Source organism: Chinchilla lanigera, unplaced genomic scaffold (genome assembly GCF_000276665.1).
Source record: "Chinchilla lanigera isolate Chin_1 unplaced genomic scaffold, ChiLan1.0 scaffold00056, whole genome shotgun sequence".
Lineage (NCBI taxonomy): Eukaryota > Metazoa > Chordata > Mammalia > Rodentia > Chinchillidae > Chinchilla > Chinchilla lanigera.
In genome coordinates this window covers 13,149,013-13,166,092 of record NW_004955457.1, presented here as the reverse complement: position 1 = coordinate 13,166,092, position 17,080 = coordinate 13,149,013, and the positions used below count along the sequence as shown (strand labels likewise).

At 39.0% G+C, this 17,080-nt stretch overlaps 1 protein-coding gene across 2 annotated transcripts in view; it reads right to left on the bottom strand.

Annotated features, from left to right (window-relative positions):
- Hook3 (hook microtubule-tethering protein 3) overlaps window positions 1-17,080 on the bottom strand; it is a gene marked incomplete at its 5' end in the record, with an annotated part of 100,512 nt that extends 83,432 nt beyond the window's left edge. For both annotated transcript variants that reach the window (XM_005397072.2, XM_005397073.2), the window contains 2 exon segments: window positions 9,051-9,136; window positions 16,823-17,080. In XM_005397072.2, coding sequence (XP_005397129.1) covers window positions 9,051-9,136; window positions 16,823-16,879 — 143 coding nt within the window.

The following is a 17,080-nucleotide window of genomic DNA, read 5'->3' as shown; positions in this document are numbered from 1 at the left end:
ATACCCATCTATATTTATTTTATGTTTAATTTTGTGTTTTTGGTTGAGGTTCTTTTGTTATTAAGAAAAACCAATTTGAGCAAATTTATCCAAAAAAAGGGCAATGTACTTGAAGATCATTGAGGTGTATTATGACACTAAACACAGCTGGGCCCAAGAAAATACTGGAGTAAAAATCCAGACAATACTGGCTTTTGAAGCCAGGGATACACCTCAGAGGCCCAAACTCCTGCCTGGCAAGCACAAGGTCCTGAGTTCGATTCCTAGTACCAGAAAAAAAATGACCATAAATACTGACTTTCATCTTTGTGCCTTTCTGCCCATCTGCCATTTTCTTTCCTCAGATCAACTTTTTTTTTCTTGTTTCTCCGTATACAAGGCTGAAATTAATGTACTCATATATTCCAAATCTTTATCACTTTAGTTCCAATAATGAATGACAGCTTGGCGTTTAATCTCAATTCTAAATCCCCAGGAAAACTCAAATGTTCTAGACAATTTTTCACTCCTGGTCCAATTACACGTAGCCAGTAGGAGACAGCACTGCAAGTAAGAGACAAACGTTTGCAAGTAAGGACCAGGACTCTCACAGAGGTAGGCCCAAAGGAAAAGGGTCTGCTGTGAACTGGCAGACAGCTCTCAACTATTCTCTTTGTTCAGAATCTCTTTTTGTTGTTGTTGTTGTTGTTTTCCAGTACGGAGAACTGAACTCACAATCTTGTGCTTGCCAGGCAGGGGCTGTGCTGCTGAGCTAAATCCCCAGCCCCTGCTCAGAATCTCTAAGAACAGATAACACAAAAGACAACAAAGTGTATTCTACTGAAAAAAGTATTATAGAACTACCCTAAAGATCACAAAAGGTAAGAAAATTTTCCACGTTATTTTGGATACTAAAAGTCTCCCCAGGAATGGTGGTGCATACCTGTAATCCCAGCACTTGGGAGGTTGAAGCAGAAGAATCACTGTGAGTTTGAGGCCAGCCTGGGCTACATAAGAAAGTTCAAGGCCAGCCTGTACTACATGGTGAGACTCTGTCTCAAAATAAATAAAAGAAAAGAAAAGAAAAGTGTAAAAGGCTATAGTCTACAAAGCACAATCATGGCAATCAAGTGTCAAATCTTTTCAATTAAATAAACTCATGAGAAAGGTCATCTGTGAGTCCAGTGCTGTGTACCCCTGGTGTTGCTGGTTACCCAAAGCCAAAGGCACTCAATTTACTAACAGGGGGAAAAGTCATGTTCATAAAGCTAAAAGATACTTGTACTTCACCAGAAAGTCTTTTAAAAAATGCTTTAGAATATCTAAGGCATTATACACCCTGAGTACTGCAAAGTTATGAAATACTACTTGGCAATATAAAGTAATACTTCTCATGAATAAAATAGAAAAGTCTGAATAAAATGTTTCAAATCAAGCATGACATAGTTTGCTTGTTCCTTAAAAGATTATTAAATGAAACTCATAGTCATATCTGAGCTAGTTAAAAGAAGACAACAAAAACAGCTGCTAGTATCACATATGCCATGTATTACATCAGGAATGTACTATTGCATCATATGCTAGCACTAGCGGTCATGAAAGTACTTCAATGAAGGGATGGCTATTATTTTACAGTTAGGGACTATCAGACTCAAATTAAGTAGTTTTCACAAGTTCAGCCAGATAGTTAAGTGGCAGAGTTCAGACTACAATCATTTTCTCAAATCGGAATTCATCATGGAACTGGTTCTAGCAAAAGCAAAAACAAAACAAATACAAAACACTACAGTTCCTTGGCTAATTATCTCCTTAATGCTCAGTAAACAGGTTACAGACAGAAAAATAACTACATCACTCATGACACTATACTAACTAGAGGCCAGCATTTGCTAGTCAGTGCCATATTGCCCAATACCTGAAGTCTGGCAAATAGAAGCTTCCCAGCAAAATTTTGGAAGGAACTGCATTTAGTAAGTTTCCAATCTATTATGTAGACAGAACATATCAAGAACAGCAGTCTAAACTGGGCACGGTAGTGAACACCTGTAATCCCAGCACTTTAGAAGCTAAGACAGGAGGATCACAAGCATGAGGCCAGCCTGAGCTACCCAGTAAGACTTTGTCTTAAACAAAACAGTTGTAAAACAAAAAAACGAATGGTAGACTAAAACTTTCTTATACTCAATGTGACTCTTCCTAGTAATAAACTTTGACTTTATACACAGGCCAGTAGTTATAACATTCATTTCTTTACGTAGTTTACGATTTCAACAATGTTTTGTAAGTACTCCTTAACTGATGGTCTCACTCTAGGGTCAAACAACACAGAGACAATCTTCTCAAAACTCAAGGGCCAGGAATATAGCTCAGTGGCACAGTGCCTGCCTGGCAAGCATGAGGTTGTGAGTTCTATTCCCTGTTCCAAAACAAAACATAAAAACCTCTTAATACATTATAGTGCTGCAGAGAAATGTAAATAAAAATTTATAATCTTGCTGGAGATATTCTTCATAAGAAGCTACCTTCAGCATATTCCTATGCCCTGATCCTGCAAGAAAATATATATTATATAATATAAATATTATATATTATATAATACACACACACACACACACACAAAATAATTTCCTTAGATTTTACCAGAAACACATTTACTTGTCTGTAATTATACACAAGTAATACCTTAAAATAAAGGAAAAACCCATGAACTTTAATTCTTAATTCCTAAAAAAAATTAGTGTTCTTAGTCAAATACCTTCACAGATACAACAAAAAAATCTACTAAATTTCTACTTCTGTAATTACTTACACAATGTAAAAATCTTCATAAAGTCCTCCAAATTCAGATAGAAGACAAAATAAATGTATTTTGGTTCCTTTTCTTAGTATGGCCTTTTCATCAGCAAACTTTTAGTATTTTTTATAGATGTGCTGATTCTTAGTATTATATAAAATTTGCATGAGGCCATTGGTTTGGACTGAACTCTTGTACCAGGCTCAAAAAAAAAAAAAAAAAAAAAAAAAAAAAATCAAAATCCAGTCACAAAAGTTAACCAAAACTCAGCTGTTTGTCTAACCTTCCAGGAAATTTGAAGACAGAGATAATAGCCAGTTTTTAGTTGGTATGATAAAAAGAAGTCCCTTGTTTTTATCATTATATGAAATACCCAATGTGCTTTTTGTTCCCAGTTTCTACTTTCTTCAGCCCTTTTCTGTCTATAAAAGCAATCTCATCTGTATGGCTCACCAGAACACTCCATTTTATATAAGGAGGTGTCACCAATCCTAGGATCATAAATAAAAGCCAGTTAAAACCTTAAACTGCTTCTGAAGGGTGAAGGAAGAGGATTCCAGGTTCAAGCTTCACATGGGCAACTTAATGAGATCTCATCTCAAAATTAAAAATTAAAAAAGGCCTGCAGATGCAGCTCTGTGGTAAAATGCCTCTGGGTTCAATACTCAGTACTAGGAGGAAAAGGCCTTTAAATTTATTATAATTTTGCTGTTTGACACTAGGTATGCTTATGCCCTAATGACCTTCTAATAACCTAAAATAATTATCCTGGTCCACCACCATTAAATGTGTATTAGACAACAGACTAGAATAATTAAATTTCATACACACAATGACAACAGAAATAGAGCAAATGTGCTTAGCCCCCTGAGCTGAAATAAGCAACATAGGCACATAAGGAATAGATTCTAAATCAAAGACACACAACTTGAGGCACTACAAAAATGTAAGTATTCTTTTATTATGATTCATTCCACCATGGTCGATTGCTTGACCTTCATTTTATCTCACATGGTCTATTTTTCTAAAACCAAGGGGCACAATTTTCTACTTCTAGCCTCAGTCTTAATCAACATGTAGTTGTGATGAAATAAAAAGTACATTTAAGTCCTGACTGTTGGTTTGATCTCTTAAAATCCTTGAAATTTCCTAACTGACAGGAGTATAAGTAATGAGCCCTGTAACCATTCCAGAGTTTATGTTAATAAAGTGATTTATGGTGGGGCTTCTAGCAACTGTGCAATCAGGGCTGGGTCCAAAGAAAACGCCCCATACCCCAACCCTGGAAAGGGCAAAGGGGTCTAGAGATTGAGCTCAATCCATAGCCAACAGTTCAATCATGTCTGAGGTAATAAAACTACAAAAAAAAAAAAAAAAAAAATGTATGTAAGGTATGTAAGGTCTGGGATCTTCCAGGCTGGCAAACAGGAGGGTGGTATGCCCAGAAAGGAGACAGAAACGCTGAGCTATCTTAATTCCACACCCATGCTCTTCCACCTGGGTACTCTTTAATGTGTGATGTCTACACTAACTCAGAATTGAAGGACTCTGTCTTTAACTTGTTAAGTCTGACCTGTTTCAGGGAGTTAGTAATGGAGTTAAATTGAAATACAGGAGAACCAATTGGTGTCCAGGAGATTTTTGAGGGCAAACTACAATAGTCAACCTTTCTCAAAGACAAAGGCTAAAAGATCAAGCTGTTTCTTTTTAATTTTAAAGTTAAACTGTTTAATTTCATATTCATTTATCCATCAAATATTTTCTGAATATATCTACAGAACAGAATGCAAGAATATGGAGGGTAAGGGTGGTAGCACCAGTATTAAGTAGGGCGTCACAGTAGGTTTCACTGAGGAACAGACAAATGTCAATAAAGGCTGAATGAAAGGCTGTACAAGTCTTAAGCGATGCCCAAAATGGCTGAAAATGAGCAAGGAGGCCACTGAGGGAAAGAACACTAGAGAATGAAGTGGGAGTGGTAACAAATAGCCCAATCACTTATGATCTTACACATTATTCTAAGTGCTTTGGCTTTTACTGTAAGTAAAATGAACAACAATGTAGGGGCCTGAGCAGCAAATATGACTTACTAAAAGAATCACTCTAAGGTGGGCATGGTGGAGCACATCCATAATCCAAGCACTCAGGAAGCTGAGGTAAGAGGATATTGAGACTGATGGCAGCCTTGGCTACACAGTCAGTTCAAGGTCAGCCTGGCTTACCTAGCCATACTATCACCAAACAAAAAACACTCTGTATCTATGAAGCCAAATGCACAAAGTGTTACCAGGAGGTTAGTCAAATGATACTGACAGGTAAAGATGTGGATTCAAAACAAACCATTCAAATTAGCAAAACATAGCTCATGGGTAACCCTAACAGTTTAATAGTAAGAGTGGGAAGAAAAGCCTGATGGAATTGAATTTAAGAGTGGAAGGAAAAAATCCAAACTGTTGGCTACAAATTATTCCTTCTAGGAGTTTTGCTGCAAAAGGGAGGAGAAATTAAATAATGTCTGATAGAAACAAGAAGTATTTTTTTAACAAGTAGTATTTTTTAAAAAAAGAAATCTGTATGCTAATGGATATGATCCAGTAGAAAAGTAAAAGCTGATAATATGGAAGAGTGGGAAGAAAGAGTGATGATCTTCAGCAGGTAAGGGACAATGAGATCCAATACACAAAGTGTGGGTCCTCACTTCAGAGCAGGATCCTTCTGCTCAGTACTACAGATCATGTATAGTAATAGGCATCAAGGGAAAATTAAACAAATGTTGGCAGGTGCTAACTGCAGTCATGGGGTTTTAGGGAACTTTCTTTTTGAGTGAATTGTCTTAGAAGTATGATGTATTCTACCTTCGGTGATCAGATGAGAAGGCTAAGAGAGGTAGAACAAAAAGTACAAAGAAGGAAAGTATGAGGCTATCATCTAGAAGAGCAGGAGAGTTAAGAGACAGGGAAATACAGTAAGAGAATGTTTGTGAATTTTTTTCCAGCAAGGTTCAACTGCACTGGTCAGAAGCAGAAAAGGCAAAACATTAGATTTAACACAAGTTTTGGTTTAGTCAAACAATACAAATAAGTAAGAGAAAGAGGGGCCTAAAATGTGGACAAGGGAGTGATTAAGTCTGACTAAGCAATCACAGCTTGAGGCAGAAAAGCAGTCCACTTCTGGACTCAGTTCCCCTATCCTTTGCCTTCTGGAATTACAGACCTTTTTGCTCTAGCTGTGTACATTTCTCCCTGCCTCCTCCAGCATTTGAGGTCATAATGAGTTTCACTACTGTGTTATCTCACTTCTCCTTACCCCTTCCCTATAAGACTTCACTCCCTAACCTGCATCAACTTCTCTCCTGCTCCCCTTGTCCCTGCCGTGACTCCCTAGCTGAGGCTCACCAGATGGCCAAAGTTGTAAACCTGTCACCTTTAAGTAACTTTCTTCGTTTAGCTCACGCTTTGCACAACTTAGTATCCAGAGCTGATTGTTTTTTTTTTTTTTTTATTTTAAAGAGAAAAAGAAAATAAAACATAACAAAAGTCATCTATGACAAGTTAATAGCCAATATCATACTAAGTGGACAAAAACTGAAAGCTTTCACTCTAAAATCAGGAACAAGACAAGGATGTCTACTGTCACCACTCTTTTTGTATATAGTTCTGGAAACTTTAGCAGGAGCAATTAAATAAGAGAAAGAAATAAAAGGAATAACAATAGGAAAGCAAAAAGTTAAATTATCATTATTCGCAGATGACATGATATTCTACATAGAAGACCCCAAAATTGCACCAAAAGACTTCTAGATTTAATAACCAAATTCAGCACTGTTGCTGGATACAAAGTCAACACTGAAAAATCCATGGCCGCCTTCTACACAAGTAACAAACTTGCTGAGAGAGAAATTAGAGAAATAACATCTTTCAGAATAGCATTCAAAAAAATGAAATACCTAGGAATCAATTTAACAAAAGCAGTAAAGACCTCTGCATCGAAAACTACAGTACTTTGAAAAAGGAGATTGAAGAGGATATCAGAAAACGGAATGATATCCTCATTCTTGGGTAGGAAGAACCAAGATAGTAAAAATGGCTGTACTTCCAAAATTGTTATAGATTTAATACAATTACAATCATATGACCAACAGCGTATCTCACAGAATTACAGAAAACAATCCTAAAATTCAACCATAAGAGAGCTATAATAGCAATGGCAATTCTGGGCAACAAAGGCAAGGCTGGGGGCATCACAATTCATATCCATAACTTGAAATTACACTACAGAGCTCCTATGGTAAAAACAGCATGGTACTGGCAAGAAAACAGACCTGAGGATCAATGGAACAGATTAGAAGATGTAGAAACAACTCCAGATATACTGAGCTACCTTATCTTTGACAAAGTTGCCAAACACATTCACTGAAAGAAAGCCTCTTTAATAAATGATGCTGGAAAAACTTGCTTTCCATATACCGAAGATTAAAATTAGTCCCGTACCTTTCATTGTGCACTAAACTAAATTAGAAATGGACTTAAGATCTAAATTTTAAAACATAAACATTAACTCAGCTGGAAGATAGAATAGGTAAAACTCTTGAAGATATTGGTGTAGGACTGCACAGGATCTATCATAAAGAATCAACAACTAGGATCTCATCTTATTAAAAAGCTTTTGCACAGGAAGAGAAACCAAGAGTGAAGAGACAACCCACAGAGTGGGAAAAAAAGTTGCCAGCCATTCCTCAGACAAAAGATTACTATCTAGAACATATAAAGAATGCAAAAAAAAATCAGCCCCCCCAATTTAAAAACCCAATCCAGAAATGGGCTTCTGAGATGAATACATACTTCTCAGATGAAGAATTAGAGCAAATATATAAAAAATGTTCAATATCACTGGTAATTTGAGAGATGCAAGTAAAACAATACTGAGATTCCATCTCACCCATGAAAGATTGTCTACTACCAAAAAATCAACCAGTAACAAATGCTGGGGGGGCTGTGGAGTAAAAAGAACCCTTCTCCACTACTAGTGGGAGTGTACAACCACTGTGGAAATTAGTGTGGCGATCCCTCTAAAATCTGGGACTAGGGCTTCCATTTGACCTAGCTACTCCCCTTTTTGCTATCTTCCTAAAAGAATTAAAAGCATCATACTACAGTGATATATGCATACCCATGTTTAGAGCAGGGCAGTTAGTAATAGCTAAATCTAGGAAACAGCCCAATTGCCAACCAACTGGTGAATTGATAAAGATGTGTTTTTTTTCCTTCAATGGAGTACTAGTCTGCCATAAAGAAGGATAAGCTTGAGACATTTCTAGGTAAATGAATGCACCTTGAGATCATATTTTTAAGTGAAAGAAATCAGACACACGTGTAAATACTGCATTGTTTCTCTGTTGTGAGAAGCCAAAAGTGTATAACAGATATTATGAAATAGCAAGAAAATGTTCAAATAGGGAGGAGGAACAAGGAAGGTGGCTGGGGAAAGGAAAAAGAGGAAAAGTAAAAAAAAAAAAAAGAGAAAAAAGGAAAACATGGAAGGAAAGCTTTCTGTAAATGGGGAGGGGAGGAGGGATTGAAGAGAGGGTATGAAGGAAGGGTAGGGCAATGGGAAAAAAAAACAAGTTATACCACGCACAGGTACAAATTGTCTATGATGAAAGTGATCATTATGTATACCTAAAATATACCAATAAAATCTGATTTAAAAAGAAAAACATAATTATAGCACCAATCAAAAGCTGCAAGCAGTCAATACAGACCTGACAAGTACATGCCATCAAAATTGTCAGTGGTGTTTACAATTCTTAGTCTACAAATAACAGAAGTTGCACATAGATAGTTTGCTAGTTAGGAAATAAACTGTCCTGACAGACCAGGTGTTAAAGGCTTGGTTCCTAGACCATGGCATTTTGGGAGGTGGAGAACCTCTATCAGTCAGGGCCTAGTGGAAGGAAGTTAGGTTATTGGGGATGTGCCAATACTGGAGCTGCAGCCATTTTCTTTCACCTTCTGCTGCCATGAAGTGAGTAGCTTCTTTCACATGTTCCCACCACAATGTATTGTCTCACTACAGGCCCAACAGCAATGGCACAACATGTCTTAAAAACTCCCAAGACTGGGAGCCAAAAATAAACCCTTCTTCCTTGTACATTGGATCCCAGGTAGTATTTTGTCACAGTGGCAGAAAGGTAACACACATTTTTTAAATTTGTATTTTCCATCTAATAAAGATCTATATTTAAGAACATATAAAAGATAAGCAACTTAATTCTCACATCTTTTGAAGAACCTGGGCCATCACAACCCCATTCGTTAAATCTTCCACAGTCTGGCATGGTGTATCCACATTAAATGTTTGGATCTGAAAGGAAAAAAGATTCTATGGTTAAACTATATAAAGATTTCTTATGGATTTATGTTTTTTGGTGATTATCTCATATCGTGGGTTGGAATAAATTTTTAAAAAGAAGACAACTGGAAATTTCTTGCCATATATAGACAATTAGAGAAATTTCTGAAAGAAAAACTGGTACATACCAGATGACTTTTTTTTTTTTTTTTTTGGTTTTTTCTCCGGTACCAGGAACCAAACTCACGACCTTGCGCTTGCCAGGCAGGCGCTTTTGCCGTTGAGCTAAATCCCCAGCCCCCATACCAGATGACTTTACATCACCCATTCTACTCAAAGATGATCTAAGAAAATTACGGTAACTTTAGCCCTCCTACCACTAACTGACTCAGGTATAAACTGGGAAGAGAAAATATAGACTGAAGAGATATGCCAAGATGCGTTTAGTAGAAAAAAGTCAATCTATTCATGTGAGTAATGCTGTGTTGCCTCAATAGCTGCAAGCAGTCATGTTACAACTATTACCGGATGAGGCACGTCAATGAGGTCAAGAGAAGAGGGAGAACTAAGTCCTCAAGGTAAAAATTGAACCACTGAATTTAAAAAGCTTGCAGTCTCCTATTTTGCAAGATATATTACCCTATTGTTTAAACCTAGACAGGATGGGGTTTCTGTTACTCAGAACAAAAATATATTTATATAGATGTAGAAATCATATTTACCATGGTTAGGCTGTACATTCAAATTCATTGTTTTCAAATATACTCCAAATCAGAACTAACTTTGTACTTGTCGAATATAATGCGGTTGAGAAATGTAAGGAAATGGAGCTGAGCAAACAATGATTATTATCTAGTAGTTCCATCTGAATTTGGAAGGAAATAAATTACTAAGCATAGATATAGGCTTTACTCTCATAGACAGACCTTACAGTTTACTGAAGCAGTATTACAGCAACAGCAAGCACGAAGATTACAAATGAGAACGTGATACACTCTAGAAATAAGCAGCCTGTCTGGTATGGATAGCGGGGGCGATAAGAGTTACAGGGAGAGATAGATAGGGAGAAAGGTAAAGTAGTGAAAGGCAGGACTAATGCAAAGGATTTTAAGCAGGAAAGCGAGGTTATGAGATCTAAACTGTCTAAAGATTGTATTGGCTACAATATGGAGATAAAGAGACAGGAACCTACTTTAGCAGGTCCCTATTTTAACACAGAAGAGGCTAACCTAAGGAACTACACTTAGGTGACCACCTGTGTTTTTCATTTATTGGGTTAGGGGGCAAAAAAAGAGCCCTTTTTTGATAAATATTGATAATATTTTTGATAAACTTTTGATAAATATTGCCAAACTTCCCTGCCAGTCATACTTTCCTTATAACCTGCATAGTAGAGTCTTATGGGTAATGATGGTTATGGTGGCAGCCACCAAGAGAATTATCTTAAAGATCTTCAAGCAGGTGTGGTGGTGCATGCCTATAATCCTAGCTACTCAAAAGGCAGAGGCAGAAGGATTTACAGTTTGGGAACAGCCTAAGCAACTTGGTGAGACATTGTCTCAAAATAAAAAGGTCTGGGGATGTAGCCAGTGGTAAAGGATTCCAGATTCACTCTCCAGTACCACAAAAAAGAAAAAAAAAAGTCCTCATAGAACATAGTTTTTAGTTAGGTAAATATTTTGGGAGAGGTGATAAGAAAGGTCTCAACTGATACAAGTGTAGGTTCAATTAAAAATTAACAGATAATCCAGGCATGGTGGCATACATCTTTAAGTTCCAGCTACCTGGGAAGCTTGAGTCTGATGCCAGTCTGGACAACTTATCAAGCACCCACCTCAAAAGAAAAATAGATGAATAAACAGAATAAACATCATCTGCAGAAACTGATTTGGAACTTTGCTGCATACTATCTGGAGCTACCTCCTCATAACTTTACAAGAAATAAGCGCCTGCTTTCATTTTATAGCTGCTAAATTAACGGCCCCTTATTTTTTTAAAATGTCATGCCTTTAGAGATTTGGCTAGAAGGAAAAAGCAGCAGCAGTGATAGCCAAGTCTCTTTTACTCTTACCACTAATCTTACCCCAAGGCACAAGACAGAGTAAGCCCCAGTGACTACTGCTGTGAATGTAATAAATTCTAATCAGAGAGAGAGAGAGAGAGAAAGAGAGAGAGAGAGGGAGAAAGAGGGAGAAAGAGGGAGAAAGAGGGAGACAGAGGGAGGGAGAGGGAGGGAGAGGGAGGAGGAGGGAGAGGGAGGGAGTGAGAATGAACCCAGGGCTTTTGCACTGAGCTAGATCCCTGCCCTTTAGAGACAGGGTCTCCATATATTGCTAAATTGCCCAGGCTGGGCTTGAACTTGCGAACCTCCTACTTCAGCCCACCAGAGTGCTGGGGTTACAGGCACGTATCACCAGGTTAAACTAACCTCACCTCTCTTAGTATTAACTTTTCTGTGTAAATATTGGAGAAAAATACCTTATGAAAGGGTGAGTGAGGAGACAAGGAAATATTATTCTCAAAATATACATGGGTATACATGAGAACCACCTGGGAAATTTTTATTTTAAAAATACACATTTTTTAGCTCCACCTACTGAATCAGAATCTCTGTACACTGGTGCACAGGGAGCTGGAAATCTATTTTTTTGTTGTGTTTACAAGGGTCTCACTATGTAGTTCAGGCTGGCCTCAAACTCACTGCAGTCTTCCTGCCTCAGCCTCTCAAGTACTGGGACTACAGGCATGCAGCACCACGCCTGACTGGAAATCTACTCTTAACAAGTTCACTGAATAATTCTTACATAGCTGAGCGCTGGTTTAGCATTTGGAATCTTCTCATCCAAAGCACTACCAAATGTAACGAACAGAAGATTATCAATCCTTGCCCCTAAAGTGCAAAGGACTGAACTCAGGCTATTGTGCTCTAACTCAACTACAGACCTACATCCTCACGAGGATGTAAGATTAGAAAACCACCTCTGGCTAATCAGAAAAAAAAAAAAAAAAAAAAAATTCAGTAAAGTAACTTAAAGGGTAATTTCATTCTTTTGGTGGGGGCGGGGTACCAGGAATCAAACTCAGGACCTTGTGCTTGCCAGACAGCACTCGCACCACTGAGCTATATCCCTGACCCCTTAGTTCTAAGACTAGATCTGTTTTTCTCTTAGCACTCAGAGAAAGTTAAATTTTCATTTCTGATTTTAATATGTGCTTCAAAGCAATTATTTTCTTTTATTAGCCCTTAAGATACATAGTTATTCAATGTCCACCTCTGCTTTGAGAAGAAAGTGAAGATTTTCACATGGATTTTCTTTTTGGGCATGATGAAAATGTTAGGGGAACTAGACAGTAGTGATTACAGCACAACTTGTGACTATACTAAAAACCAGAGAACTGTTCACTTCAAAAGGATGAAGTTTATGGCATGTAAATTATCTCAATTTTAAAAATATCTATCACATACCAATTCACTGAGCATTTCAGGAAAGCAATACAATATAAATTCTACCATAAATGCACTTAACCTTGTTAGGGCACACAATACTACCTGAAGGGTCACAACCTTTCTTGTAATTCCAGGAAGCTTTATAAATATCACCCACCTTCTGCTTCCCCTTCCCTAACAAAAGTAGGAGAAGTAATCATGAGAAACCCTGGAATTAGCAAGTTCCAAACAATGGGTCTTAACCAGGGGTGATTTTACTTTTCAGTAGACAATTCTGACTGTGGGAGCTAGGTGGGTGCTATTAACATTTACTAGATAGAAGCAAGCTATGTTACTATTTATTAAATCCCCTACAATATACAGTATAGCACTCACAACAGGTAATTATCCAGCCCAAAATGTCAAATGGTGATACAGTTAAAAACCCTGATCTGGAGCAGTGGTTCTCTTAACATGGTCCCCAGGTCACATCACCTGAAAACTCAACAGAAATGCAAAATCTCAGCTATACTCCAAACCTAAGAAATTAGAAACTCTGACCCTGGGGCCCAGCAATCCATGTTTTAAGCAAAGGTAATGCTGGTCAATGTGAATGTATGAGACCGATGAACTGTCAGGGTTAGCAATCTTAGTGTCAAACTGAACACAATTCTCACAAAGTATAGTGTGAAATAAAATCAGGAACTGAACCCAGGCAGATCAAGTTTATAAGTTGTATTCTGAACCATCATGATATACTTACACTTTTTTAAAGTATTAAAATCTTTGTACATGACAGATTTCTTTGTTCTTCCACTAGAAAATCAGCTCTTTTGGCAGGATGGAGTAAGGCAGTGGAGAGAGAATGATGGCATGGGGAGATACCACATTAATAATTATATCCTTTGTACTTCTATATATTAGCATGCATTTTATAGGCCCCCAAATAAGTCGTATAAAAATAATTAGGATATGTTAAGGTTGCTAGTTTTTATCACAAGTGCACTAAGTCTATGTGATGATGCTTTTTTCACTTAGCTTCTTCTCATGAACTGGTAGCATTCTAGATTCTTGTTTTGCAGTTTCTAAAACCTGGTTAAAGCCTGGCTGGGCATTTAGCTCAGTGGCAGGGCTTAGCACACACAAGGCCCTGGGTTCAATCCCCAGCGTTGCAAAATAAAGAAAATAAACCACAGCAAAGTGCCATCTTTTCATTGAGATTCAGGTATAATTTAAGAAATTAAGCTTCAAAGTTTAACAGGCAGGGCAGACTTTTCCTAACAAGTAGAAATAAATTTTGATCCTGAGGGTGGGAGCGGAAGTATAATGGAAATGTTTAAGCATATCAAGCTGAACCAGCTTAACTGCATACACTGACTGAGAACTGAAGCTTGAGATGTATATTCCATTTGTAGGATTACTTTGTCTATTTATACGTACTCCTCTTTCAACAAAAATCTGAAATAACCACATTTCAGGCTCTCTGATAACAATGGCAATCTATCCAACATTTTTGGGGCAACCAGATATAGTTCCACAGGACTGAATTCTACATAGGTGACTAAGACTCATCCCTTTTACGCACCTAACCTCCCATTATTTTAGCCATTTCCAGTGGAAGAATGTTTAAAATGTACTATACACATCTCTCCTGTCCCAAACTGAATGTTATACAGTGAAAATAAACTTTTATTTCCTGCTCAGAATTATAAGTATGACACTCTCTATAACTGAATACAGAGGCTCCAGAGACACAGAGAGCTGGCAGCCCAAAGACTGACTCACCCAGACTGAACTTTACCACATGGGTCTTCTCTGTCATTGACAGCTGTCTGTATTTTGCTGAGTGCTGCAGTTACCTTCTAGCCTACCATGTGCTAAAAAAAAAACAAAACCCCACAGCCAAGTTGAATAGGAGTTTATGCAAAATAGAGCAAATTATTCTAAATAAGAATCTTTACTTTGGAGTGTACTGTATATATTTTCCTATATATTTCACTTTGGAATTGTGTTCAGCATTATCTGACCTCCAGACAGTGCTACTACACTAAAACATGCATGTTCAGCTAACTCAAATACTGTTCATATAAACATTTACTCTTTTAATGACAGCCAAAAGAGAAAAAACAGAGCGCTTAAAGTCAACTTTATTTTCAAACATTTCAATGAACAATGTTTTAAAGTGTTTCCAAACCTGACAATTGTACATCATTTTATGGAACCTGCCCTCCAGTTTTGTCTTCAATAATCTCTCATCTCCAGAAATTTTCTTTGATAAGGCTTCCAGTCATTATTTCAGATAGCCTATTCTATAAGACCATACTCCCTGCCCTATGCAGTTAATAATGTGGATTATTTTTGTTTCTGGATTTTGCATCTGGTTCTAAATTAATTCCCTGAAATCATATGATTTTCTGTTATAAGCCCTTTAAAGTTTCCTCTGTCATTTTTCCTCTATTACTCTTTAGCATTCTTACTCAAACTGAACCATCAACAATTTTCCAGCTGCTCTTCAAATACACCTCTATTTCTGACGTTTCTTTCTAGACTTTAAACAATACAGCACCAGTTCAGCGGTCATCTTTGCCTTCTTTCTCCTTTTTTGCTAGCACTGAGCAAGGCACTACTGTACAGACCCAACAATGCAACACTGAAGATCCTCAGCTTTGCGTTTACAACCTCTCCCAGATCTGTTCCTTCCACAAAATCCAAAAAAAGTACCCGCTGCCTAGTCAAACCTCCTATCATCTCTTGAAAGACAGCTTCTACCTCCTTGCCTTCAGTGAGAACCTACTGAAATTCTTTGTCATCTATGGAGAATCATGAACAACCTGAAATCCCAAGAATGGTCTAACATAAAACTTACTAAACATATCAAGCTCTATCATTACATATACTCTATGTTGCAGGGGCCGTAATTTGATTAACGACATAGCCATGTTATGAAAAAGTCAAGACTTTTTAAAAACTTACATTTGTTACAACCAACCATAGGTGATGCTTCTCCCCTAACCCAAGGCACCGCTAACCAGAATTTCTTTCACATTTATGCTTCACCTTTAAAATATGAAAGGTGAGGTGGTGCAGCTCAGTGGTAGAGAAAACGATTTAACTTGCATGAGACTGTTCAATCTCCAGCACCCTAGAGATTCTCCAGAAGGGGCATTTATTTAATACTTTAGCAACAAGTAAAACAAATGATCCCCAAAGGCGCACTTGGTTTAAACCCCTACTCTGAATCCCCACCCCAAGTCCCAACCAGAGTTTGTAAAATATAGAAGCGTAAGTTTACTGTCCAGTTTTTGAAGCACTACTGTTGACATTAGAATCCAACGCAGATTTTAAAATGTTAGAACCTGCCAAGCATGGCGGGACATGCCTGTCGTCTCAGCACTTGGAAGGTCTAGGCAGGAGAGGAGGATAACTGTGAGCTCGAGGCTAGCCTGGGCTACATAGTGAGACTGTCTCCAAAATAAATTAAAAAAGAAAAATGTTAAAACCTGAACAACTGCGTAATAATTTCAAATCAGAATTCCAAAAACGTTTCTCCAAAGTATTTTGGAGTTCCATTACTGATTTTCCAAATACCTTTGTCTTACTTGACGTTTCATCTATGACATCTTTTGTAAGTTCTTCCACTTATAAAAGTGAAAGCGTGCTTTCTAATAGCCAAAATGCATCTTGCATTTTAAACATTCTGCCCGACGGTGCCTCTTCATATTTTTCCTACCCCCGCCTCTTAAAATAAATACTTTTCTTTCCTTTCCCGGTGGGCAGAGCTCATCCCCCAAGGGGCTACGCTCCATCCTTCGCGGACATTACAACAAAGGCGAGGAGCGTAAGAACCAAGGGTCCCGACTGCCTCTACTGGCCGCGTCGGGGTGCAGGAGAAACAACGCTTTGCTGTCCCTGGAAGCCCAAGAGAATCGCCGGCGGCAAACAACGATTACAGTGTCGCCAGCACCCCATCATTAGCCTTGGCCGGGCCGGTTTCCACTGCGGGAACTGCCAGCCCCTCAAGCCCAGCAAGTTTCGCTCAGATCCTGAGCCGCGCCTGCCCCCACCCTTATGCCGCTCGTAGCCCCGGCCTGGCCCGACCGCGGGTGTAGACGCGGCCCGCACTGGCGTCCTCCGCTAAGCCCGGCCCAGGCCCCTGGAAGGGCCCGGAAGTGAGGGCCCAGTCGCCAGAGGCGCTCGCCCGCAGGACGAGCTTGGGGTACCCGAAGCGCAGCCCGGGAAGGGGTCGGCCTAGGCAGCCGGCCACCACGTACCCAAGTGAGAAGGCTCTCGCACAGCTCCACCCGCTCCACCGACTCCACGTTGAACATCTTCCTGCGCTGGGGCCTGAGCGCCACCCCGCCAGCCGGAAACGCGGCCGCTCGGCCTGGGGTAGTCGGCAGCGTCCGGAGCCGGGCTGGCCCGGGGCCCACCTGCTTCTCAGCCCACCGCCTCCTCGCCCCGCGCCGGCCACGACTCCCGCACCCTCACCCCGTCCCCTCCCTCCCTGGCTCGGGGCCGTGAGCCCGGCC